This window comes from Terrapene carolina, unplaced genomic scaffold, assembly GCF_002925995.2.
Source record: "Terrapene carolina triunguis isolate 2854851 unplaced genomic scaffold, T_m_triunguis-2.0 Scaffold42, whole genome shotgun sequence".
In the NCBI taxonomy this organism is placed as follows: Eukaryota; Metazoa; Chordata; order Testudines; family Emydidae; genus Terrapene; species Terrapene triunguis.
The window spans coordinates 71206593-71234486 of record NW_020664393.1 but is presented as its reverse complement, the minus strand read 5'-3'; the positions used below and the strand labels follow the sequence as shown (position 1 = coordinate 71234486).

At 45.3% G+C, this 27894-nt stretch overlaps 1 protein-coding gene across 1 annotated transcript; it reads left to right on the top strand.

The window, feature by feature from the left end:
* On the top strand, positions 1 to 27867 carry MEP1A (meprin A subunit alpha). The gene is made up of 14 exons (XM_024215745.2): positions 1 to 69; positions 152 to 176; positions 283 to 336; positions 2088 to 2128; positions 2239 to 2314; positions 3587 to 3704; positions 7566 to 7741; positions 16794 to 17015; positions 17708 to 17857; positions 20481 to 20696; positions 22777 to 23250; positions 24391 to 24564; positions 26929 to 27133; positions 27720 to 27867. The coding sequence occupies exons 1-14, from the start codon at positions 1 to 3 to the stop codon at positions 27865 to 27867; spliced, it is 2148 nt and encodes a 715-aa protein (XP_024071513.2).
* Positions 27868 to 27894: the final 27 nt, after the last annotated feature.

Sequence of the window (27894 nt, the reverse complement as noted above, 5' to 3'; positions counted from 1 at the left end):
ATGGTTTCCACTTACTTCTTCCCATGCCTGTGTCTCATATTATGTTTTGCCTATTGCACTACATTCTCGGTAAGTCTAACTCTTGTATTGCCAGATCTTCTCTTTCAGCATGTTATACATCTTGTACAACATGTATTTTACTGTCTTTCAGATTAGACACCCTCCAAAGGGAGATGGTAAGGACTCAGTAAACTATTTCTAGTGTTGAGATATTTTCTTTTATTTTCTGTGGGTGGAGCGGGGGATGCATAATGTTTTCTTCTTAATTTGCTTGTCTTACAGCACGCGATGCTGATGATGGTGAATTGAGGGAGGACATTCCAGCAATAAATTTAGGTGGGTTGCATTTCTAATGCCTATGCAGTCCTTTTGAGATGGTTGTAAGCAAAATGCTGGTGCAATCTTCTAATATTTAGAAGCTTTTAATTTCTTTTAGTCATTTTTTTTTTAAAAAGTGGGTGACATGCTCAAGCAGGGCAGGCAGTCATATCTGTGGAAGCAGAGAAAGAACTGACAGGAAGGGGATTGCAATGCATGACAGTTTGTTAGCAAGAGTCAGGCTAACTGTAATCCTAATAACGCAAGATTTGTAGAAGCTAATATTGTGTGAGGGGAGTGGGAAAGAACTGTGTGAGAAGTTGTTGAGACCTTGTGTAGATAATATGGAATGTAGACTAGAGTCTAAATAAGTGAGAAAAATAAGATATCAGGATGACCTATTTATAAACAAAATGCAGCTGTTGCTTATTATTGTCTGTAACAAAAGGTATAAATGCTTGCTGTAATTGTTTACCTGTAGAGAGACCTGCCTAGGAGGGGGAGACCCTGTGTCCTAGTGCACTCTCTCCCTCTACGCAATTGCTTGAGAAAATAAAGTATCTGACTTTGCTGTACCCAACCAAAGAGTGAGAACTCTGTTATTCTCCGACATATCAATGGACATAAACAAACATAGTGAAGGCAGGGTGGGACTGAACATCCTCCAGCACCACCAGTATTCCTGAATCTTAGCCCTGCAACAATCCTGCTGTCCAAGCCTTGGGCTTCTCCTGGCTGAAAACCACAGGGTCATAGTGACCTGTGTGGTAATTCTGTGATGTTAATGAACATCCACTAGGGTGAGAGCCTTTCACTCCCGAAGACTTGGGGCTATTGGGCCAGATCTATAGCTGAGGGGAATTTACACTGAAGTGAATGATACTACTCCAGTTGACGGTATGGCCCAGAGTGGGGTGCCAATTAGGAATAGCTTTAGAAGCCAGTTAGCACTTCCCCCACCTGCCATAACAGCTGGTTCTAGAGAGTGGGCAGTAATTTAGTGGCTTTACTGTGTTTCTGTCTGAACTGTATAGAAATTACATGGAAAAAAACACAACAAAATGAACCCACTTCATTTAATTTTCTATTTTTTGTAATCTGATGTTGATATATATATATATATTGATATATATATATAGATAGATAGATAGATAGATATAGATATATATAGATATAGATCTATTGATATATATATATCTATATATATAGATATATATACAAATATATTGATAAATATATGTATGCATATTCTATTCTATTCTTATCATTGGAGCAGCTTACCTAAGGACATAGTGGATTCTCCATCACTTAAAGACTTCATATCAGAACTGGATCTCTTTCTAAAAGAGATGCCCTAGCTCAGACACAAGTTATCGGCTTGATGCAGGAATCATGGGGTGAAATCCTATGGCCTGTGTTATACAGGAGGTCAGACGTGATGATTGGAATAGTTTCCTCTAAACTTAAAATCTATGAAGCTATGATTATAGTGAGGCAAAGACATTGGAGCGTAGACAGCCATAAGGCAGAGTAAACCTCTCATAACATGCTTTTTAGTAACCTGTCGAATTAGGTAGCAGCATCTGCTATTAATTTAGGGACAGATAATTTACTTCAGTGAGACTAGAAACAGGCCCTTAATAATTATTCATAAGCGTCACTTGTGGACTTGAAACTTCCATGGTTACATAAACTCAGCATTTTTCAGGTTATAAAATAACAGTATTTGGGATTTAATTTAAATAATCTGTTCCTAAATTGCTTTGCAGCTGCTGGCCTGAACCTCTTTCAGGGGGATATCTTACTGCCAGTAAGTATTTTGTAAATGCATGGACGTAATTCGTACTCGTCATATTTGCAGTACTATTAGCCCTCTTCCCTATTCCAGGGGGGAATAATCTTTCCCTCTGTTTTCAACAGAATGAGCGTAATGCACTGAGAAATGAGATCTACAGATGGAAGTTCCCTATTCCCTATATTCTGGGTGATGACCTAGGTAAAGCAGACTATATTTTACTCTTCAAATTTTAGGGCCAAATCCTGGTCTCATTGGAGTTAACAGGATACCAGAATTTGACCCTAACAGAAATGACATTATGCCATTCAAAGCTTTTCAAAATACACTAATAAGCAGGCCCACCAATTACACTAAGATCAAATTCCACAGCATCACAAAGATACAGCAAAAAATGTAATTTAAAGTGTTTGTCTCTTACTGTGTGTAGTGGGGTGGTAGGGTGACCAGATGTCCCGATTTTATAGGGACAGTCCCGATTTTTGGGTCTTTTTCTTACATAGGCTCCTATTACCCCCCACCCCCGTCCTGATTTTTCACAATGGCTGTCTGGTCACCCTATGGGGTGGTCACCCACTCCGAGCCTGAAAGTGACCAGCTAGAGTGACCAGACAGCCAGTGTGAAAAATCGGGACAGGGGATGGGGGGGTAATAGGAGCCTATATAAGAAAAAGACCCAAAAATCGGGACTGTCCCTATAAAATCGGGACATCTGGTCACCCTAGTTACAGCCAGCCCTGGGAGAGGGCTGGGGCTGTGAGCTAAAGGCTGGGCTGATAGGGGAAAGAGCCACGCTGGGGCCACGCCCCAATCAGGCCGCAGCTGGCCTTATAAAAAGCTGTGAGCCAGGAGTTCAAAGAGTCTCTCTTGCTGTTGAGAGAGACGGGCCTGGCTGCTGGGGAGCTGAGCCAGGTACCTGGAGTGTAGCAGGGCTGGGGGAAGGTGAGAGGAGCTGGGGACCAGCAGCCTGGAAAACCCCCAGCTGCAGGCCTTGCTAAAGGCAAAGAAGGGTACAGAGGTGCAGCCCAGGGTAGGCAAAGGCAGCAGGTCCAAACCCCCCTTTGCCAATGATGAATGGCTTGTACACTGCAGTCTGCCCCAGTGAGCGGGGGCTAGATGGTGACTGGCAGTAGCCATAGACTGAGGTGAGGTGGGGATAGAGGGTTGGGGGTTCCCCTGGGAAGGGAGACCCAGAGACTGCGGGGTTCTGCAGGGGGCAGAACCCCGAGAGAAGGGGCACCGGGGTCCGGGAGGGACATGGGGGCCAGTGACAGGCGAAACACCAGCCTGCAGAGGGCGCTCCGGAGCTGGAAACAGAGCTAATTCCCAGGATGACCAGCAGGAGGCGCCGCAGCGGTGAGTTGCGCATTACTACACTGCGATATAGCATAATGCATGTACAGCATATAGCTTATCTCCACAAACAAGTGATCTACAATATATTAAAGGTACTTTTTGAAATATATTTTCCAGATCTGAATGCCAAGGGAGTCATACTTGAAGTGTTTGAAATGTTCCGTCTTAAGTCTTGTGTGGATTTCAAGCCATATGAAGGAGAGAGCACCTATATACGATTTCAAAAAGCGAATGGGCAAGTATTATGATGACCTCCTAGATTCTTGTTTAATTTTCTTTGTGTAGATTTGCTGCACACCCTTAAACAGCCACCACCAGCTTCCCGAGAGGTGTTTCCATTTCAGTGGTGGGTGAAGTGGTCCCTATGTACACTCCTTACCTATTTTGCAGGGGTATTGGGAGGCAGAATTTGGGCTTTGAAATCTTTGGAAGAAAAGATGCCATGAAAGCTCAAGTTATTAAAATGCAGTTTTTATTTCCTGTGTATAAACTATCCCCAGATCACTGACTACAAAGGAGGTAGCTAGAAAAAGATAAGAATCTTATCAAGTATATCACTTATGTATGTTTCTTTTTTCTCAGGGTTTCTTAAAGGCCTTTTCAGAGTAATGTGTTGGATGGAAACTTCTATTTTTATTGTCTTTGGGGAACATGAAGTTTTTCACTTACTGTGGCCCATACAGTACAAGGAAGTCCCTTGGGCTACTGCTCAAATGGGTCCACAGTCCTGGATCATCTAAACTTAAGGAACTAAACTCAGCAGCAGCTGTTTCTTGCGCCTCCTCCACACTCTTCTCTGATCTACACTTTTCTTCAGGAATGTGCATGGTTACATCCATTTGAGATGGAGATATGGATGCTGCAGAGTGCTGCCAGGTCACCTGCACTCTGACTAACTGGAAGATCAGGCATCTCCTCACCACTCACATCCGCACTGGGGCCAGAAGGCTCACCGTGAACATTTGTGTCTATGTATCTCAGGAGAGCTCCTTCCTGCTTAGATAGAAAAGCTTCCTTTGCTTGCTTTCTTTTTCTGAATGCTGCCCCAGAGGGGCGTTTTCTTCTTTCACTCATGACTGCTGTTCTGTGCCAGCTATAGTGGTTCTCAGCACTCAATTGAAGGGGACAAATAAGCAGGCTGGTAGCAGGGCCTGAGTGAGGGAAGATATCAGCGCCTTAAGGGCCTAACTGGCTCCTACTACTTCAGTTGACTGCCTGTTCTCCTCAAGTGGGTTCAGGGAAGCAGCAGGAATCAGGAAGTTCCCTGAGAAGCTGGTGTTAATCAGTCCAGGCTCCTGGGGGGTGCTAGAGAGGTCCATAAGAGGCTCCTCCTCCTCCTCTCTCTCCCTGCAGCTTTCTGTTATTCCCTCTCACCTTTTCGCCTGCCTGCCTGTTATGTCTCTTGTGTCCTCCTTCCTCCGGCACAGCACTCCATCATCTCTGTACATCTAGAGCAGAGAGAATACATATGCACCAGCAGCAGCCACAATTTTCTACACTCGGGGTCCTAGTGGCGCCCCCCGCCCCTCACAGTCTGGCACCTGAGGCAGCTGCCTCAGTTCGCCTCATGGTAAGGCCAGCCCTGGTGTTCTTAAACTTTCAACTGCTAGAAGCACCTGGCATTGGCCACTGTCAGAAGACAGGACACTGGGCTAGATGGACCATTGGTCTAACCTAGTATGGCCATTCTTATGTTTTTAACTCTTGTAGACCTAAGACATTGTGAATGAGCTTGTCTAACAGGGGAGTATGTCATATACTGGCCTAATGCCTGTGATAATGTCTCTGTTTGTCTTCCGAGCAGGGACTGCCTTCATTCTTTGTCTTGGTCAACACTGAGCACATTCTTAGCACCTTAATAAATAATAACACTGTTGACTCATATCCAGCTTGTCATCCACTGTAACCCCTAGGTCCTTTTCTGCAGAACTGCTGCCTATCCACTCGGTCCCTAGCTTGTAGCAGTGCATGGGATTCTTCCGTCCTAACTGCAGGACACTGCACTTTTCCTTGGTGAACCTCATCAGATTTCTTTTGGCCCAATCCTCTAATTTGTCTAGGTCCCTTTCCCCGACCCTCCAGTGTATCTACCACTCCTCCCAGTTTAGTGTCATCTGCAAACTTGCTGAGGGTGCAATCCACGCCATCCTCCAGATCATTAATGAAGATATTGAACAAAACCGGCCCCAGGACCGACCCTTGGGGCACTCTGCTTGATACCAGCTGCCAACTCGACATGGAGCCATTGAGCACTACCCGTTGAGCTTGATGATCTAGCCAGCTTTCTATCCACCTTATAGTCTATTCATCCAATCCATACTACTTTAACTTGCTGGCAAGAATATTGTGGGAGACCGTATCAAAAGCTTTGCTAAAGTCAAGGAATAACACGTCCACTGCTTTCCCCTTATCCACAGAGCCAGTTATCTCCTCATAGAAGGCAATTAGATTAGTCAGGCATGACTTGCCCTTGGTGAATCCATGCTGACTGTTCCAGATCACTTTCCTCTCCTTGAGGTGCTTCAGAATTGATTCCTTGAGGGCCTGCTCCATGATTTTTCCAGGGACTGAGGTGAGGCTCGCTGGCCTTTAGTTCCCCGGATCCTCCTCCTTCCCTTTTTTAAATATGGGCACTACATTAGCCTTTTTTTCCAGTCATCTGGGACCTCCCCCGATCACCATGAGTTTTCAAAGATAATGGCCAATGGCTCTGCAATCAGGGGTGGCAGTTTGTATAATTTTTGGTGGTGCCCAGAATGGGGTCCAAGTCCTGCCCCTCCCCCACATACCTGCCTTGTAAGCCAATATATATTTTTTAAAATAATGTAAAAATGTGAGGGCTCTGGGGTGGGGCTGGGGATGAGAGGTTTGTAGTAGGGGAGGGGTTCAGGCAGAGGGTTGGGGTGTGGGGGTGAGGGCTCTGGGGTTGGGCCTGGGGATGAGAGGTTCACGGTGCAGGAGGGGGCTCAGGGCTGGAGCAGAGGGTTAGGGTGGGGGGTGGGGTAAGGGCTCTGGCTGGGGCTGCAGGTTCTGGGGTGGGGCAAGGCCGGGGAGGAGGACTCTGGGCTGCAGGCAGACTGCCCCCGGCTGGGGCCAGAGAGGATGTCCCGCAGTCCTCTCCCCCACTGGCAGCACACTCACCTCACACCGCTGTCACTGCATGTGCTCCTAGAGCCCCTCTCAGGTCCAGGAAGCCCCTTCGCCTCCTCTGTGGTGGGTGTGGGGGCTTCCATCACGTGTGCGCCTCTTCCCTTGCTGCTGCCCGTCACTGCAGCCTCACTGGGGGTGGAGGATGGGGCTGCCCCTTGCCCAGCGTGGGGCAGGAATGGTGACTGCAGGCGGAGGTGTTCCCTGTGCTGGTGGAGGGTCCCGTCGGAAAAGGGATGGGTCTGTCCGTCCATGCCGGAAGGGCAGGGTAAACCTGGGTCAACCTGTCCTGGCACTAGTGGTGGGGGGCGCTAGGACCCTGCGGCGGCAGTTGATGCTGGGAGTTGGCAGAGCACAGCGCGGCGCTGCAGGGGACAGCTGCCCGCGGCACAGGCAGGGATGCTTGCGGGAGGCGCACGGGGGCAGCAGGCCAAAGGGAGGAGGAGTTGGTGAAGCCGGGCCCCTGTGCCCTGAATATTGCTGGAGCACGGGCACCATGGGCCCATATAACTCACCGCCCCTGTCTGCAATCACATCTGCCAACTCCTTTAGCACCCTTGGATGCAGAATTCTGCAGCGGAACATGATAACAGTTTTAAAGTACATAAAAGGTTGTTACAAGGAGGAGGGTGAAAATTCTTCTTAACCTCTGAGGATAGGACAAGAAGCAATGGAATTAAATTGTAGAAAGGGTAGTTTAGGTTGGACATTATGAAAAACTTCCTAATTGTCACAGTAGTTAAGCGCTGGAACAAATTACCTAGGCAGGTTATGGAATCTTTGTCATTGGAAGTTTTTAAGAACAGGTTAGACAAACACCTGTCAGGAATGGTCTAGTTTTACTTAGTTCTACCTTGAGTGCAGGGGACTGGACTAGATGACCTCTTGAGGTGCCTTCCAGTCCTACACTTCTATGGTTATATGACTGTGCAATCTCTCTCTTTCTCAGGTGCTGGTCCATGGTGGGTGATCGACAGACTGGACAAAACCTTTCCATTGGGGAGCGGTGTGACCATAAAGCGATTGTAGAACACGAGCTCTTACATGCAATGGGATTTTACCATGAACAGTCAAGGACAGACCGGGATGATTACGTGAACATCTGGTGGGATGAAATTCTTCCAGGTCAGCTTTAAATGCCAATACAGATTTTGGGAAGTACAGAGACAAAGTATTTTATTTTTCTCACTAATACACTAGATTTTAAAGCCTCCTGACATGGAATTTTAGAGCCAGATGAGAGTCAAGGGTGCAGCATTGGGCATCTCTAAAAGTTGATACTTGTGCACGTTTAGATGTAGTAGATAGTTTGACATCATTTTATCTCAGCTCTGCCTTTTTTCCTGAGGATAACACAGATCAGAGAGGCAGCGTTACCTAGTGAATGGGACTGGCCTAGATGTCAGGAGCCCATAAGCAAGTCTCTTCACCTCTACTTTCCCTCTCCCTATTTCTCTGTATTCTCTTTTTGAATTAGAAGCTCTTTGGGGCCGGGGCAGTGATTTACTATGGAGTTATACAGTACTTAGCACACTGTGGTCAGGGGCAGCTCCAGGCACCAGCGCAGCAAACGCGTGCCTGGGGCGGCAAGCCGCGGGAGGCGGTGCGCTGGTCACCGTGAGGGCAGCAGTCAGGTAGCCTTCGGTGGCATGCCTGCGGGAGGTCCGCCGGTCCCGCAGCTTCGGTGGCAATTCAGCGGCGGGTACGCCAAAGGCGTGGGACCGGCAGATCACCCGCAGAAACACCGCCGAATCTGCATGACCAGCGGACCGCCTGCAGGCGTGCCCCCAAAGGCCGCCTGACTGCTGTGCTTGGGATGGCAAAAAACATAGAGCCGCCCCTGATTGTGGTCCTAGTACTAGACGTTAATGTGATATTAATAATAAGGAAAGGAAAATGCACGCATAAAAGTAGAAGAATGGAAGAATTGAGGTCCAACAATAACCTGTCCCATGTGACCATGTAACAAATGTCCCCTCCATTGGCATCCTTATTGCTAGTCTCAGCACCAAGACCATGAGCCACTCTTTTACTCTTAGAGGTGGTTCTTTTTGCTCAGTGTTGAGGTACATTGCTGGGACTGTATAGGGAAGCTTGCAGCATTGTTGCATGGTATATGTGATAAATGATGATTTCAATCTCCAGGGCTATCCAGCCACCACCTTTCACAAGCACTAAATAAATGCAAGACAGACAGAAAATGTACCAAAATAATTCAGTTATCTAATTAACTGATGGTAAAAATATTCTTTTCTGTCCTCCAAGCCAAATAGCTGTCATTTTGTGCCGAACGGGTAACAGTAGTGTATGCATGCTCACACAGCTCTGCCCCAACATGTGTCTGACCCGGGTGGTGGCAGAAAGGTCTCTAAAAGCAAGAGAGGAGTTGAACGACCATGCCCATTCCTTCCTTAACATCTGTGTTGGGACTGCCAACATGACTGAGACGGCCAACTGTTGATGGGGGGCTTTACACACCATGTTTTTCATCACTAAACTGAACTAAGAACAACTCGCCTCACTTAGGTCATCAAACAGTCATCAGATGGCAGTAATTTTCAGTTGCTATTAACTTGGGCTGGATTTGAACCAGCAGTATAATATAATAATAATATTATTAAATATAGGACCTACATGCCTCCGCTGAGTTTGGGGTTCCACTGTGCTAGATGCTGAATAAACACATAGTAAGAAACAGTCTCTGATCCTTACAATAGACAAGACAGACCAGAGAGTAGAATTATCCCCATTTTTCAGATGTGTTGAAAGGCTCCACAACCCATTACCAATAGAAGCATAGAAAGGTAGGGCTAGAAGGGACCTTGAGAAATCCTTTAATGCAGTCCCCTGTGCTGAGGCAGGACCAAGTCCTAGAACATCCCTGGCAGGTGTTTGTTCAACCTGTTCTTAAACACTGCCAATGATGGGAATTCCACAGCCTCCTTTGAAGGCCTATTCCAGAACTTAAATATCCTTATACACCTCTACCCCGATATAACGCGACCCAATATAATACAAATTTGGATATAACGCGGTAAAGCAGTGCTCCGGGGGGGTGGGGCTGCGCACTCCGGCGGATCAAAGCAAGTTCGATATAACGCAGTTTCACCTAAAACGCAGTAAGATTTTTTGGCTCCCGAGGACAGTGTTATATTGAGGTAGAGGTGTAGTTAGAAAGTTTTTCCTAATATCTAACCTTAATGTTTCTTGGTGCAGATTAAGCCCATTGCTTCTTGTCCTACCTTTAGTGAACATGGAGAACAACTGATCACCGTCCTTTTTATAACAGCCCTTAATATATTTGAAGATTGTTACTAGGTTCGCACCTTAATCTTCTTTTCTCAAGAGTAAACATGCCCAGTTCTTTTAATCTTTCCTCACAGGTCAGGTTTTCTAAACCTTTTATCATTTTTGTTGCTCTCCTCTGGACTTTTCCAATTTATCCACATGTTTCTTAAAGTGTGGCACTCAGAATTGAACACTACTCTACCTGAGGCCTCACCAGTGCCTCATAGAGCAGGACAATTACATCTCTTGTCTTACATATGACGCTCCTGTTAATACACCCCAGAATGATATTAGCCTTTTTGGCAACTGCATTACACTGACTCACATTCATAGAATCATAGAGGATTAGGGCTGGAAGAGACCTCAGGAGGTCATCTAGACCAACCCCCTGCTCAAAGCAATTTGTGATCCAATATAACCCCCAGATCCTTTTCAGCACTGACATCTAGCCACCATTTTGTGCATGTGCATAACAATAACCTTGAATTTTCCTTCCTAAGTGTAGTACTTTGCACTTATCTTTACTGAATTTCATCTTGTTGAGTTCAGACCAATTCTCTAATTTGTCAAGGTCATTTTGAATTCTAATCCTGTCCTTCAAAGTGTGTGCAACCCCTCCCATTTTGGTGTCAGCCACAAATTTTATAAACATACTCTCCACTCCATTATCCAAATCATTAAAGAAAATATTGAATAGTACAGGACCCAGGACTGAATCCTGTGGGACCCCACTAGATATGCCCTCCCAGTCTGACAGCACACCAGGGATAGCTACTCTTTGACTATGGTCTTCAACTGGTTGTGTGCCCATTTTATGCTAATTTAATCTAGACCACATTTCCCTATTTTGTTTATGAGAATGTCATGTGGGATTATGTCAAAAATCTTACTAAAATCAAGAGATGTCATATCTACTGCTTCCCCCCTATCCACTAGGCCAGTAACCCTGTGACAGAAGGAAATTAGGTTGGTTTGGCATGATTTATTTTTGAAAAATCCATGCTGGCTATTTCTTATAATCCTGTTCTTCTCCAGACGCTTACAAATGTATTGATTGATAATTTGTTCCAGTATCTTGCCAGGTATCGAAGTTAGGCTGACTAGTCTATAATTTCCTGCGTCCTCTTTGTTCCCCTTTTTAAAGACATATGCTATGTTCGCCCTTCTCCAGTCCTCTGGAACCTCACCCGTCCTTCATGAGCTCTTGAAGATAATTGCTAATGGTTCTGAGATTGCTTCAGCTAGTTCCTTAAGTACCTTAGGATGAGTTTCATCAGTCCCTGCTTACTTGAATACATCTAATTTATCTGAATAGTCTTTAACCTGTTCTTTCCCTAATTTGGCTTGCATTCCTTCCCTCTTGTTGGCAATATTAACTGTGTTGATTATCTGATCACCATTAACTTTTTTAGTGAAGACTGAAGCAAAATAGGCATTAAACACATCCGCCTTCTTAATCCCTGGAACCACCCAGTCATCAGTTTTCTTTATTCTTTTCATATGATCAATAACACCCCTCTCTGCCTCCCCCCAACCCAAATATGACACATATAATAAAACGGTAATTGATTGGGAGCATTATAACATTCTCCTGCCTAATGCAAAAAAGGAAAAAATATAGCAAGTGCATGTTAGCGTAAATTTACTGCAGGTACGATGTTCTGCAGGTGCCATTACAAGCTATAGATCCCACTTCCCACTGAGATAAATCCTGCAGGCCTTACTGAGGGAAAACGCCTCTTAAAGTTTCTTAGGGTATGTCTTCACTACCGGCCGGATCTGCGGGCAGCGATCGATCCAGCAGGGATCGATTTATCGCATCTAGTCTAGACGTGATAAATAGATCCCCGAGCGCTCTCCCGTCGACTCCTGTACTCCAGCTCGGCGAGATGCGCAGGCAGAGTCGACGGGGGAGCGGCAGCAGTCGACTCACCGTAATGAAGACATCGCTTCACGTAGCTGAAGTTGCATATGTAACCCCTGTTTGTGGTTTTTTCTGGGGAGCATTGGAATTTCAGGGTCTTGGGTTGCTCCTTCCCCAAGCCCTGTTGGTGTTTCCCTGAAGCTTCCTAATGGTCTGCTGCAATCTCTGATACCCTTGCATGATCTGTCTTGTTTTGGCAGTCCAAGGCATAGTGACCATCTCTTCCACAGTTATAACAGAAACCTTCTCGCTGGCTATCACCCCTCCTGCTACTCTCTCCTCTTGAGGATGGCACAGTATGTCCCTGAGCCTTCATCATGGCCACTTCTCGGGTCAAATCTCTCAGTGCTGCTGCCACTGACGGGGCATCTTCCATCTCTCCAAGCACTGTGGTGGTGCGACTCCTTGCCATCTTCGGCTGCACCACTGCATCCACTTGCAACAATCGCTCCTCCTCTTCACGTATCTCTCGAATGAGCTTGTGGAATGGGGGTGGGTTTTGGGCCCGCTCCCTCAGCTGCAGTTGCCACAACATCAACCCATCTTGTCGGGTGCCCCGAAGGATTTGGTCCAACCTAGCGGAATCAATGCACTTGGTGGGGATGCCCTCCTTCCGCACTACCTGCTGTAGCAAATCCTCTAGTCTCCTGATGAAATCCGACAATCGTTCGTGGGGCTCCTGATAGGTATGGCGGAACTGATAATACAGGTCTTCATTGCTATCAGTAGTACCGTAGACACTCTCAAGAGCGGTTAAATAGTCTTGCACTGTGGCAGCTGGTTGTGAGTCTTTCAGGGCTCGGATAATTCGCATGGCAGGTCCCCTCAGACTCTCAAGCACACGTTTCCGCTTCTCAGCATCAGAGCATTCCCACTCTTGGACAAGTGGCACCGTAAAATCCCTCCAGGTCTCGTAATCCTCCTCCCCTGGGGGTACAGGTGACACCCCCGAGAATGAACGTAACCGCTTGTATGGAGCACTTTCATGTACCGGCCTCAATGCATCTTTGAGAGTGTTTCCCAGCTCTTTGGCCCATCCCACCAGGCTGGATGCTGCAGGTGTTGGAGCCCCTCCTAATGCCAAAATTAATTCTTTTCTTGTCCGCTTCTCATCCACCATCAGAGCTTGCAATTTCTGTACTAAAGAATCCACCTCAAGTGACACAGGCACACTAGGAGGGGATTGCTCTGCCCCCAGAATTGTCCAGGGAATACCTTCTACTTGCACCTCTTTGGGCACTTTATCAAGATCTGTTTCCTTGGAGTGAGAACATAGTGCTACCATGCCCTTCACTTTGCGGTTGTAAATACGGGTGCGGACCTTTACTCTCCCCAGTATTTCAGCTGCATCTAGGCTCTCCTCAATTTCATTTGGTTCCATCTCTTCTGGGAACCCCGCCACCAGCACAGCTTTGGTTACTGGGATTCGTGCCCCTCAGCACAGATCTTCTAATAATCCTCTCTCCATTTTTTTTTTAACTGAGATGAAAGTCACTCAGGAGTTTCTTTGCTCTGTGAAGAAGAGCCCAGGGTGCACAACGTAGGGGTGTGTGTGTGTGTACTGCAAAGTCCCCGTACGGGCCACCAAGTGTAACTTTAGTGCCCTCGTGGCCAAGATGGAGTCTGCTCTGCAGGCAGCTCTGGCCAAGAGAAGGCGCGTGCAGGAATGCAGCAGGAGAAATCCCTTCCACCCCAGGGGCACCTGTTCCAAACCCCCCAGAGTGAACACACCCACCCACAGGAAAAGTACAGTGGATATAACAAGGGAAATATTTATTTACAGAGGGATGAGAGGAGAAAAACAACAAGGGGAAATATAGGGGGAGCAGTAAGACAGGGCTGCATCCAAGCCAAGGCCCCACAGGCCCAGTGGTAGCACAGTCTGGAAGGGCATACACTGAGCAATGTGTCTGCACACAGAGTTCAGGAGTCCTGAGCAAAGTTCCAGTCCAGTGATGAGTCTTGGGTGCTCCTGGTCGTCTTCGGCGCCAGTGAACTTTCCCCCAACAAACCCCTCCGGTGCCCTCTTCTGCCGCTCTCTGCAAAGCCACACAGAGCGACCACCTCCCCACTTAACTACCTACAGCCTCCCTCCTTGTTCCCAATGCGGAGTCACAAGCCCCAGTACTCACAGCCCCATGCAGCTCTGGGCAGCAGTGATACTGGGTCCAGCTCCGGCCTGTCCTTCTCGGGCAATTCCTCCCTGGCACAGTGCTCCTCCTTGTTGCCAGCACAGAGTGCCCGAGGACAGCAACAGCGGGGTTCGTTGCCTGGTGTGCTTCGCGCCAATAAACACACAAGGGGTGGAGAAGCAAACAAAGTTTATTTGAGATCTCAAAGTGGTGCAAGGAGACAGGCAAGTCTCAGATCAAGCACACCAACAGAAACAGCTTTTCTTCTTTTATACATTTTTGCAGTTAAGCCTCACCCCCCCCCATTCCCCCTCTAGCCCTCCCGTCCCTGGTAATAGTTACTAAGCAAATAGCAATTACATTTAAGCAGTTAGATTATTTTGGCAGCTATAAGTGTAGCTCATTAGTAACACTTCTTGAATTATTATCTTGTCCCTTTCCTTTGATTCATTATCTTCCCTTTCAGCCAGAGGTATGCAGGCCTCATTATTACCGCTTGGTACCGGTAAGGGAGGTTACCACTGATAGCTGGCTGCTTACACATTCCAATTGCACCTGGCTTTTGAGGTCGATTAGAGTTTAAACATGGAAGGATAGAGTTTGGTTCACTTAGGCCTAGTGCAGGAAGGCTTCATTGACACTTGTGGTCGTCTACCCTCCCGAGTTACCTAGGGTGATGCCTAGTGACGTCAACATCCTGGCTTCTGTGCTGGGGTGTCCCCGATCGGCCCTGTCCTTCCCAGGCTTCAGGCAGGTTCTCTGCTGCTTCACTTTTCCAGGGCCTGTAGGCTGCCTCTCTCTCTCCCTGGAGCTCCCACGCTGCCCCCTGGAGTTTCCCTCCTTTTTTCTTACTCTCCCCCTCCACCTTAGGAAAAAGATTTAAAGGGCCATGCTCTCTAAACCCCAAAGGGGTTACACGTAACTTAGATCGATTCCCCCCTCCCCCCCCCAGTGTAGACCAGGCCTTAGGGGAGTTGAGAGACTGCAACTCCAGCTGGGCACTGCATGGAGGATACAGTGGAAGGTTCCACGGGCCCTCCTCTTATCTTGCATCTGCATAAAGACTGGATTATCTCTGGCTCTGAATCACTGGCAATAGGTGTCAGCAAAGGTTGGATTTGTACAACCTGCCAGCTGCTTCTTTTATTGGCAGCTAGTGCCGTGGTCTTCTTAGAACAGATCTTCATCTAAAAGTTATAACTGATCTTCTGCATGGACTACCTTCCTCCGAGCTGTAAAAAGCTATAGTGCTACACTGGGAGGAGTGGCATCCTTTCTGTTAACGAATCCAGTCAAAGTCTCAATTCAAATCTCTAAAAGGAAATAAACATAAACTTTCAGACAATCCTCAGCTCTGAATCCCAGACCGTTGTGTTGAGCATGTAGCTGCTTACCCCAATAAGCTACACTGGGAAATAGTACAACTGAAGCTATTTAGTGGTTCATTCAGTGCAGCCACATGCTATTTCTAATTGAGGAGAATATAGAATTTTAATAGCAGTGAGAAGCAGCCAAAACATTCACGGTATAATTTGAAATGTTAATTTTTTCTCTCTCTTTCTCTCAAACTCTGCAAGCTTGAAATTGGTCCCTTCTGTGATTTATTTGCACTAAATAGGGGTTATTTTAATTGAAAAAATAGGTCTTTCCTTTTTTTATAGCAACATTGTTTTCAGGAAAACAATGGAAATGTTACAATTTCATGTGCTTCTGCAGCGAAATTACCGTTTTAGTGTCATAGGGATGTGAAAATGGATAAAATTGCAGCAAATATTATAATATCTAGTGTGGCAAAACTGCATTTTCATTCAACTCTAAATGGAAGATGTCTTTTGTCCGGCAGGCCAGTGGGGGCTGGGAGCACTCTACACACTAAGGATGCATGTTGCATGCATCCCCCTACTGAGGAGAAGTACCCCTGGTTGTTCTACAGTGAAACGAATACCCAGGCAAATATTTGCATCAGTAATTAAAGGCTCCAGAATGAGGCATGCTCATCATTCCTTAGGGCTTAATCCTGCAAGGTGCTGAGCACTCTGGCCCCAATTCTTGCAAAACACTTAAGCTTGGACTTAACTTGTAAGCATATGAGTAGTTCCACTGAGGCCAATAGATTCACTCACATAAGTAAATTTGAGCAATTACATGCGTGCTTGGCTGGATCAGAGCCAGAGAGTTTCACACTTTGCAGGATCGAGGCCATAGCTAGAAGAAGACGAGGCATAAAGGAGGCAGAGAAGGGAAGCAAATGAGACTGAAACGAGGAGATGCCTGAGGACCTTCAGAAAAGGAAAAGACATTCAGAACCACTTTTTCAAAATGTGGTCTTATATATACGTGCACCATTTCTGAGCACTGTTACTAGTGCATGCAGACACGTGCACAAGTTCAGACTCTGCTCTCATTGAACTAGTTTACATAAGTGTGAGTTAGGGCAGAAGTTGGCTCTTACGCTCTATTTATAGGTGCAAGTTGAGTGACAGTTGCACAAATATATTTCATGCATGGAAATTCCATCATTTGCCTTCACAAGTGATAGCACTCAAAAGCTGCGTCTGGCAGTTATTTAAATGTGCACAAGCAGAAGACACATGAAATGAAAATTAGGATCTAAAATAAGAGGACTTTGTTGTCAAAATTGCTTCATAAACCAATAATGTAAGATTCTAATTCTAACCATATGGTACTTGTCTTTGAATCCACCATGTTGATTCCGTTCTGCATTAATATGTTGTAACTTTTGAACTTTAGTATGTCCATCCCAGGGACATTTTTGCCTGGGGAAAGATTCTGACCATTTTAAGAATGACTCACTCATTTGTTCTTTCACCAGGCCAATCTCACAACTTTGTGAAGTACAATGCCACGTTCATCTCCGACCTGAACACCCCCTACGACTATGAATCCGTAATGCATTACGAGCCGTTCTCATTTAACAAAAACGAGAGTGCCCCAACAATCACTGCGAAGATACCAGCATTTAATGACATTATTGGGCAGCGCTTGGATTTCAGCACCGTTGACTTAGAAAGACTCAATCGCATGTACAACTGCAGTAAGTCCACACTGAGCCATTGTCAAGTGTGCCGCATTTTTGGACTTTAGCAGGATTTCTTTGCTCCCCCTTAATTTTTATGTCTAAATAAATAAATAAAAAGACGAGAGATCCAAACAGGGAGGAACTATAGAAAACTTGTCCTCAGTTTACCTTACTGCAGTGCTAATGGGGCTGAGTGATGTGTGGAGCAGGTTATTTTCCCCATCCCAATCCCTCTCTAGGTCTCTGCTAGCCGTTACTGCTTTTGAAGCAGTCCAGTAAGAGAATGAAAGACTTACACTCATCCAATTCTATGCTTCCTTCCATGCTGTGCTTTATTCAGGGATCCCCCTCAATGAATTAACCTTCTCCTCCTTCAGAACCTTGCTTGAGGGTCACCTTGGTTGTGACAGCTCCAAGAAATCAGCCAATTGTCAGGTTGTGCATCAGTCAGGGATAGCTGATTTTATTTGCTATCTTCAGGAAGCAAGTTGTGTAATAGCTCCCTAAGGAATCATTTTGAATACTCAGGGAGGGTAAAGGTTGCAGGATTGTATATGTGCCATATGATGTGTTGCATAGAAACGTATCCATCAGGAAAAGCATACAGAAGGGAAAAACAATTTGAACAGCATTATCCCAGTCTTCCTTAAAACACATTTTATTTACTAGAGGCTTCTTTGGATTTAACTATATGCATGTTCTTTCAGCTTCAACCCACACCCTTTTGGACCAGTGTGCTTTTGAGTTTGCCAATATCTGTGGCATGGTTCAGGGCACCGGAGATGACGCAGACTGGGTCCATAAGAAGAGCAGCCTCGCAGGACAAGAAGACCACACGCTCCTCGGACGCTGCAAAGGTAAAATAAAAAATAAATATGTACCTGAGTAAACGTTAGGGACCCCAAAGGTCACTTTGTTCATGCCTTAGCGAGGGTGACAGCTGTGTTTTAAAGACAGCTTCGGAGAGATGCTAACATTGCAGCCAACACTTGGAAAATCTTGGCAGCTGATCAAACTGAAAAGTACTTCAAAGCCAGGAAAAGAACGACTATCTTTGAGGATACCGTTCTAAAGAAGGCTTGTTTGTTATGACTCTGGTCACACTAACACCCTTTTCCCTTTTCACAGCGCGTTGGCAATGTGCTTTCTTTTGATAATGAGGAACAAAGGTGCTGATATTACCAGTGCCAAATCAGAACCTTTTTGCAACATACACTACATTCTCCAGACCAGCTCAGCAATATAGAAGAGGACAAAGAACATGTATTATGGTTTAACTAGAGGCATACTAAATATATGCTGATGCTGGAATGAATGTGACCTACCGTACCTGCCTTGGTTTGATTAACCATGATTTTAGCACAACATAAGAGTGAAGAGTTGCACACCAATCTCTGGTAACTGTTACATTTGAAACATAAATGAAGTGTGAGGTGTGTTGGGGCTGGAACAGTCTTAGATCAATATTTGATTTTCTAAAGAATCAAACAACAGTGATTTTTAAGGTCCTTCTATTCAAGTGTTTAAGGATAATTTTACACAAAATCCCCAGTTTTCTGTTTTTTCAAACTAGTAGAATCACAAAAATGCAAGGTCAGTCCCTAGTATGAGCCAGTGACAGAGCCCAGCAGTGTCAGTCCAGGAAGCATTTGCTCACAAATTAAAGTAAAGAGAAATTCTCAAAGGCTTGTTTGACAACTAAAGGCCTGATTTTCCACTACTTAGTGAGGCAGAACTCCCTCAGACTTCAGGAAAATATGACTTCAGTGGGAATTTTGCCTAAAGAAGTGCAGGTATAATGACCCTAAGCATGAGCCACTATCATTTGTGCTTAAGGAGCAATTCCATTTGCTGGCAGTGGTGGTACATTCTTATCCCCTTATGTGGACCAGCCACTAAAGTGAAGAAGACACGGAGACTCTCACTCTCTCAGGAATGGTTACACGGGATCAGGTACAATTTTAACTAGGAATGGGAAATGATACTTGGAAGCAATCCAAGGGTCGCCAGTAAAACATCCTGCAGGCTTTCTTTGAATTCTTCCCCTCCTGTGACAAAGTCCAGACACCCCCAGGAGAGAACAGGGGGTCTGAACCCCAAGGGATAAGCAATTGAATCTACGGGCTCTACACAATGTTACAGAGTAGAACTGTAGATTAAGTATGGTCTTTCATGAAAGCATGTAATGTCCCAAACTTGGTGGTCATTAGGAGATCAGTGAGGAGTCTGGTGGCACCTTCAAGACTAACAGATTTATTTGGGCATAAGCTTTCATGGGTAAAAAAACTCACTTCTTCAGATGGTTATGGTTATGAATGTATGCGTGGAGATATGTGTAGAACATTGTACTTGTAACAAAGGTGTAACTGCAGTGTCACCTCCCACCAGGCAGGCAGGGAGGGCACCTCCCAGGCTAGCTGTTTACATGAAACAAACTCCAAGCACCTGGCATTGTGCAACCCAGGGAAGGACTATGGTTGGTGGACTAAGGCAGGAAGGCGTTTCCCCACTCTCTGTAACCATGAATTCCTATAGCCTGAAAGAAAGTGGGGGGTTGCAGTTTTTTTCCTGAGTTAAAAGGGAAGGAGTTTGAAGTGCAAGCTATCTAGAAACTGGGGGCCAGCATCTAAGCAAGGTGCTGTTTCTTAAACACTGGATCCCCTCTAGGACAGAGGGCATGCTGGGAAACTGTTCAGTGGCAGTAGGTAACTTGTGTTAGAGAAGGGGATATAGCTAATATTGAAGTGTAAAGTCTGAGGTTGCATCTGTATGGTTAATTTCTGTGTAACTCGTATGTGTTTGCTTTTCCTTTTGATTTCATCTTTGAGTCTGTGATTTTTCTATTAAATACACTTTCTTTGTTTATTTTTACCCTAAGCAGTTATCTGTTGACGGGGGGCAGGTTGCACTCCTTCTGGGATGACGATCCCAAAGGGAAAAGTCCAAGTGTCTGGTAGTTAAGAACTCAGGAGATGGATATGGGGAGACTCGGGAGCAGAAGGGCTATTGGGGTCACCCTACAAGGAGTAATTAGGTGGGTGGAAGCCCTTTATGCTTGAAGGCTGGCTGCTGGTGTCGGAGCTCAGAGCTATAGCAGCATAGCATTAAGGCACCCAAAGTTACAAGGCAGGCAGTGTGTGTGATCCCCAAAATGTCACACCCCCATTTTTTATTTCACAGTTGTAACTAAAGGGACTTTGGCTGTGTGACAGTACAGTCTAGTGGCTAGGGACAAGCCCCGGGATATTATTCCTGGGTCTTCTGTGTAGCCTCTCTGTGCTTCAGTTTCCCCGTTGGTGACATGGGGATATGAGATAATACCTAAAAAGATAGTGGTGTTGTGAGGCTTAAGAAAAGCACCACTAACTATACATGCAGCTGTTTCTTCTGCACTGCACATACATTTATGCCACCACAAGTCATATGCAGCAGGCAGAAAGATTAAGAAGAGGCAATAACTGATGCTCACTTTCTCTGTAGATGCTGGTTCTTTCATGTACTTCAACACTAGCTCTGGCCAGGCAGACGATATGGCTCTCCTAGAATCCCGGATCCTTTACCCAAAGAGAACTCAGCAGTGTCTCCAGTTCTTCTATAAGATCTCCGGAAGCCCCTCGGACAAGCTTGTCATCTGGGTTAGAAAGGACAATGGCTCCGGGACTGTTAACACACTGGTTAAAGTCAAAACCTTTCAAGGTATTTTTGAAAATATTAGACAACTACACAAAATTGGGGGTGGGGGGACATCCTAGTGTGTTCAGAAATGAGACAAACTGGTTCAGAAACACAAGAGTTTTCCCAAACCAATCAGGTCAGCATCTTGCTATCAAGGCAGGCATTCTGGTATCAGAGCACAACATACCTACTACGTGGATGGCTGTTTACAAGCCCTGGATGGTGAAATTCGGATGGTCCCAAACAATATAGGTCACCATTTTAATGCTTTGGGTAAGAGCAAAGCAGGCCTGTAAAAGATTTACATTTGCACCATGAGGGGTAACTAATCACTGTGCTCATGCAAATAGGAGCAATGATCCCCGGCATTGTTAATGCAAATAAGAGCTTTCATTCCTGACCACTTGCACATGTATTTGCTTCTCGAACATTTTCCATGCAAAAAATTCATCAACTCCTCATTGCTTGCCAGTGGAACGTGGTTCCAATGAGTCACTGAACTTAAGTGGCACCATCTAATACAAGTGCTTTGACATCAAACTTTAAACTTGTGTCTGAACAGAGAACACTTTGAGCATCCTGGGGTCACCCTGGAATAATAGGGAAGGGCGAAGGGGTAGCCAACAAATGGTCTCAATCTGCACCACACAAAGTCAAAGACTTAGGAGGCCAGATTCTGTTACTATGTCAGTCATACTAAAGAACACCTGACTTCATGAGCAATCCCACTGATTTCAATGCACCTGACATGTAGAAATCAATTGGACTTCTCAAGGAGTCATGTGCTATTCAGTGTGAGTAAAGGTATCCGAATCCGGCTCTCCTACAACAGAAAGGGCAACATTCAGCCCCTGTGTCACTCTAACGACTGCCATCGAGTCACCTCAAGGAACGAAGGATCTGACCCTGGTGGTTTATTTTGAGATTACTTTAGACCAAGTTAAAAAAATGCAAAACCAAACACTGATGAGAGTTGCCACTTTTGTGGGTTTGCTCAACAGCACAAACTCAGCTACCGTGAAATGGTTCTGTTGTGGTGGCAAAACCCAGGGAGTTTGGGGGACCTATGAATATCCTGCAGGTGGGATTTTCAGGATGAAGGATTGTACCTTAGCAAAATCAGGGTGATATTGGGACAGCTGGTGCCAGACTCCCTGAGCCTCTTGTTTGTCTCATTGACCTCGTATATCTTGTCTTTTAAAGTGTAAGCTCTTTGGGTTAGAGACTGCCGTTTACTAAATATTTGTACTGCACCTAGCACAGTGGGCCTCTGGCCTAGCTGGCCTCTGGTGATACTGAAATATAAATTTATAATAGTAATAATAACAACCTGAAATCTCCACCCTTCAGGGTTATGGGGAAATCCACATGTCTTAGTATGTGGTTTAAATAAGTGGTTGGATAACAATAAATGTGCTACTAAAGACTTGTCTACGCTACAAAATTAAGTCGACTTAAGTCAATGTACAGACACCACTGTAATTCACGTCCACACTTACTCCTTCTGTTGGTGGTGCGTGTCCCCACCAGGAGCGTCCACTGACTGAAGTGGGGCATTGTGGGACACTGAGAGCTGGAGTCTGGCAGCCCTGCCTGGGGATAACAGCTGCCCCCTTCTCTCCCCCACCCCACATCACCTTGGCGCTGACAGCCCAAGCTGTCAGCTGGATGCCGGACTCACAGATGGCCCTCCCCCACCCCAGTGCTGACAGCCCTAGCTGTCAGGCAGATGCCGGGCTCACAGGTGGGGGCCCCACTGCCCTGGTGCTGACAGCCCGAGCGGTCAGCCAGGGACTAGGTGAGCCACGTGCCTGGCTGACAGCTCAGGCTGTCACGCCAGGGTGGGAGTGGAGGTGGCTAACAATTTGGGCGGTCAGTGATGGGGTGAGGCCCTAACTACATTGACATAAGTGCTACGCCTCTTGTGGAGGTGGAGTTATGATGTTGCCATAGTGGGTCACTTACTTCAGTGGAAGCAGCATTCTAGTGTAGACACTGACATCAACGTAAGCCACCTTGTGCCGACCTAACTCTGTAATGTAGACCAAGCCTATGGTATATCGTTATTAATTGTGTCTCTGGTTCTCATTTCTTCCCGTAGGAGATAGCGACCACAATTGGAAAATTGCCCATGTGACCCTCAATGTTCAAGAGAAGTTTAGATACGTCTTCCAAGGACTCAGGGGCAGTCACAGCAGCTCATCTGGTGGAATTTTTATTGATGATGTCACCCTAACTGAGACACCGTGCCCCAGTGCTGTATGGCTCATTCGGAACTTCACCCACATTCTCCAGACTTCTGTTTCAGGCTCTGTGATGCGTAGTCCCCGGTTTTATAGCCCTGAGGGCTATGGTTATGGTATAACTTTGTATCCTCATGGCACATCTAATTCCTACTTTCCAGATTACGCCCGCATTTCTTTTCACTTGTGCAGCGGAGAGAATGATGATGTTCTGCAATGGCCTGCTGAGAACAGACGAGCTATTATAACGGTGCTAGACCAGCACCCTGACATCAGGAACAGGATGTCCTCGAGCAGGAGCTTCACAACAGACAAGAGCCAAGTTTTGCCGGGTAAGTGGCTTCTGTATGAAAATGACTGAAGCAGCATGCACAAGGGAAAGGGAGTGTCAGCCAGTGGAGAGGGCATGGGACTTGGAGTCAGGAGGCCTAGTTGCCATTCCCAGCTCTTCTATTACTTTGTTGGGTGACCTTGGGCAAGTCCCTTCCATTTTCTGGGCCTCAGGCTCCTTATCTGTAAAATGGGAATAGTGATACAAGCTATCACTGGGATAAAAATGTGCTCTAGAAGTGTTAGGTGTTCATTAATAATTATTATTTATTATCATAGGGGCGAATGAGCCCAGAGATATGAGTTTGACTCTAAATATATAAAGTTCTTCCAAACCAGGTGAAGACCCAGAATTCTGCCTGTGTTCTTAGAATGGGTTCAGGGAGGTCAGAACACTTCCAAGCCAGTGACATGATCTGATGAGTGGTGTGTCACAATGTGACATTGCAACACCACAAGAACATCACCTTCCCATGATGCGCCTGACCAACTGAACGTGCAGATTTTGCAGTTTGGCGAATTTGAATACAGACAGCTTGGTTGCATTTAGATTGTCATCCAAAGCAGTTTATTTAATGAATAAAGTAGTTGGAAATCTGTGGGAGTTCTAAGTTATCATCATCCAGAGCATATCCAGTAATCCCCTCCCCATCCATATCTCTGTCTTCATCTATTGCTTCTTGCCTTACACTTAGATTATAAATTCTTTGGGGAAGAGGCAGTTTTTCGGTTCTGTGTTTGTACAGCACCCAGCACAGTGGGGTCTTGGTCCATGACTAGAACTACTATGTGATATTGTAATGCAAATTAATAATAATAAGAAAAAAGAGTTTGATGTCAAAGTAAACCCCAACAGCTGAGTCCCTATCTCGCCATACCTTTGTCAGTATGATCTTTTCTATATTAATGTTTTTAATAACTCAGATTTTTCACAGAACAATAATGATGGATAAAATCCAGAACCTCTAAACTCTCACACAGGTGTTCAAAATCTGAACCTGACTTTGTGGCATGACTTCACCACTAGTTTATGCATGCAGAAAAAGTCCTTGTAATGATTTGACATCGATTGCTGAATAACATTTGGTTCTAGGCTTTTTGCTGATTAAAACCAAGTCATGCATAATCATATTATTTTGCAGATAAAAATGATACTTCAATGTGGGATAAACCATCTGTTGTTGGAACATTCGACCCTTCATGCAACTGTAATAGAAGCTTAGACTGGGGGTGGAGTAATTTCATCTCTCACAAACAGCTGAGACAGAGGAATTTCCTGAAAAACGATGACCTCATTATTTTTGCAGAATTTAAAGGTGCAGAATCTTTTTTCTTTCTCTTCATAGAAGATTAGGGTTGGAAGAGACCTCAGGAGGTCATCTAGTCCAACCCCCTGCTCAAAGAAGGACCAACTCCAACTAAATCAAACTGAACAGGCTCTTCTTTCAATGTCAGTTCAGATGGATATTCCAATAATGATTGTCATCAATCTCTGAGCCTCTTCTATTTTGCTGGGCCAGATTTTTAAAGGTGTTTAGACACCTAAAAGATGCAGGTAGGCACCTTGTGTGATTTTTCAAGAGCTCCTAGGTGTCTAATGCCCATTGATTTCAATAAGAGTTAGGCATGTAGGCATTTTGAAAATCCCAGTGGGTGCTTATCTGCATCTTTAGGTGCCTAGATACCTTTAAAAATATGGCCAGCTGTGTCTATTTGGAAAAAGATGTCTGGAATTGAACACAGTATTCCAAGTAAGGATGTATCATTGATTGATGTAATGAGCTAGTATATTTTCAATAATCACCCCTGCTCCTAATTTCCGTCTTATGGCTTGATTGCTTATTTTTGGCTTGGGTGTCCATTTTTGGAAGGATATCTCTTTGATTGAATAACCTCTTGAACCTTGCCATTTAATCTTCTGGGATAACATTTTCAGAAGAGCTTAAGAGATTTAGGAGTCTAAATTTCATTTTCAAAAGATCCAAAGTTCCATTGACTTTAAATGGAAAGGAAATCAAAATCCTTAGAAGACTAAATCATTGACTTTCAATGGGACTTACGCTCCTAGGCCCCAGATCCTCAAAGGTATTTAGGCACCTAATGCCTATTGATTTCTGTGGGAGCTGGATTCCTAAATGCCTTTGAGGATCTGCGCCTAAGAGTTCAAATTTTCTTGAAAATGGGACTTAAACGCCTATGTTGCTTGGACACTTGAAAATTTCACCTTCAATCTTCTTTTACTTGCCTGCATGCTTCCTTTCCTGTTTAGGGGTATGCATTCCTTCTGGGACACGCTGCGCAGGTTGCTTGAATAGCCTCCATCCTGAGTCTATGGATTTTAATTTCCATTCTTTTGTCTTGGGCAGGGGTTCTCAAACTGGGGGTCGTGAGGTTATTACATGCGGGGGTCGTGAGCTGTCAGCCTCCATCACAAACCCTGCTTTGCTTCCAGCATTTATAATGGTGTTAAATATATTTAAAGGTGTTTTTAATTTATAAAGGGGGTCACACTCAGAGGCTTGCTATGTGAAAGGGATCACCAGTACGAAAGTTTGAGAACCACTGGTCTTGGAGGTCAGCTAATTTCTTGACCCATCTCCAGTGTATTACTAAGAGCTTGTCTACATTTGAACACTACAGCAGAGCAGCTATAGTGCTGCTTGTGCACCGCTGCAGTGTTTTAAGTGTAGACACACCCTAAGATGAGACTAGCCTGTCCTCCTCTGTTCTCGTCCATGCTCTTTCCAAGAAGCAATCATTTAATGTGTTGAGAAATTGCCACTCTAAACCTTGTTCCATCGGGACATTTAATCTGTTTATACCCAGCTAACTGAAATCACCACTGATTACTGTTTTATTAGAATTCGTTACTGCTTTGACCTGCCTCAGCACTGTGCACTCAATTATAATCTTTCCCTGATCTGGAAGCTGGTAGAACAACCCTGTTAATATCTTTCTATTGTTATTACCTGGGACTTGTATCCATATGGATTTGATGTTTGTCACTCCACCGTGTTTCAGCAAAGCCCTTTATCTTCTAATTCACCTATTTCTGCTTTAAGATCTTCCTTTAAAGAGTGCCTCCAAACTTCATCAACTTTCTGTGCCAGCAGTCTGGTTCCATTTTGGTTCCAGGTTTGGTGCCTGTCCCTTTTGCATAGCCTGAAAATTCCCCAGTGCCTAATAAAATGAAACTCCTCCTGCTTATGCCATCTTGGCATCCATGTATTAGAACCCTGAAGTTTCCCCTTTTAGCTAGCCCTGTGTGAGGACAATGCAAGGCTTCTATGGTAGCTTTCTCTGAATTGAAGTCATTTGCCAAGTAATCTCAATTATTGGTGAAGTGATTCCTATGTGTGTTAGTGGTGGATTCAGACTGCAAAATGTGGATCTGGATTTCAGACATCCCAGGCTCTCAGGTTTGAGTTTGGTCCATTCTATATATATACACACATATACACATTATATATATATATATATGTATGTATGTATGTATGTATATGTGCAGGGGCATGTTCTCCTCTTTTTATACATGCAGCTCCAATACCAGTGAGAGCTCCCTATGTGGAGCAAGGAGAGATAATATGCCATTGTTGAGATCCTTTGGGATGAAAAGTGCAATGTATAATAATGTCAGTCGCTATTAACCGCTGTCTCTCTCTTTATTTTCTTTTTAAAAGATCTAACCTATCTCAAAAAGACTGAAGTCCCTATTAAACCGGCCCAATCCATTACCAAAGGCCTCATTCTTGAAAGGCAGAGGAGATCAGCCCTGAACATTGGCCCCCTTGAAGACTGGTCATCCTACATGAGAGACCCGTGTGACCCAAATCCTTGCCAAAATGATGGAGTCTGTGTGAATGTGAAAGGGAAAGCAAGCTGCAGGTACCACGGGCCCCTTTTTTGCCAGCCGCCGATTTCTCATGCACTAGCTGATGCATCTAATAAACATTCAGCTCATGAGAAGATAAGACTCTCAGATCACCACTACAGACATTAATATCAAATCCTCCACATTGTCAGGCACAGTGATAGGAACACGGTACTCCTTTGCTCAGCCTTTGGGAATTCTCTTACTAGCAGTCCTCAGGGCAGTGCAGAAACTGCTCCCTCTGTGGGTGCTCCCAGGGGATGTAAATTACCCTAAAGGAAGTGGGGATGATGTGGGAGACTTGGCCCAAACCCCTCTATTGGGAACTGCCCCAGGCAACCCAGCCAGCTTGTCGGGGGGAAAGCCTCCTTGAGCTCCCTCTCCTTCTCAGCTCTGGGATGGGATGGTTCCCCATTGGACCCTGCTCAGGGTTGTGTCTAGATGGAACATCCTCTCTCAAACCAAACAGTCCTCAATCTACAACAGACAGGCCCCTTAGTTCTTTCAGGAGTTCTGAATGTAGATGGATGATCTTGCAATGGTCCTGCAGGGCAGGAAAATACCCACCAAGGCTTTACATTTGTTGCCTTTTATTCCCAGGTGTCCTTCAGGCAACACCTTCTTCTATACAGGTGAGAGATGCCAGGCGGCACAGGTCCATGGGAATCTCCTTGGAATGATGGTTGGTGGAGCTGCCGGAACAATAGTATTAATTATCATAATTGTTTCCATGCTAACTAGAAGATAAATGCTTCAGCATGATGATTTTCCTGGA

Excerpts from the sequence above, each read along its gene's own strand:
- MEP1A (XM_024215745.2), top strand. The coding sequence starts at position 1 with ATGGTTTCCACTTACTTCTTCCCATGCCTGTGTCTCATATTATGTTTT. Across the intron at positions 177-282 it reads ACACCCTCCAAAGGGAGATG|CACGCGATGCTGATGATGGT; the intron begins GTAAGGACTCAG and ends CTTGTCTTACAG. Across the intron at positions 27,134-27,719 it reads AAAGGGAAAGCAAGCTGCAG|GTGTCCTTCAGGCAACACCT; the intron begins GTACCACGGGCC and ends TTTTATTCCCAG.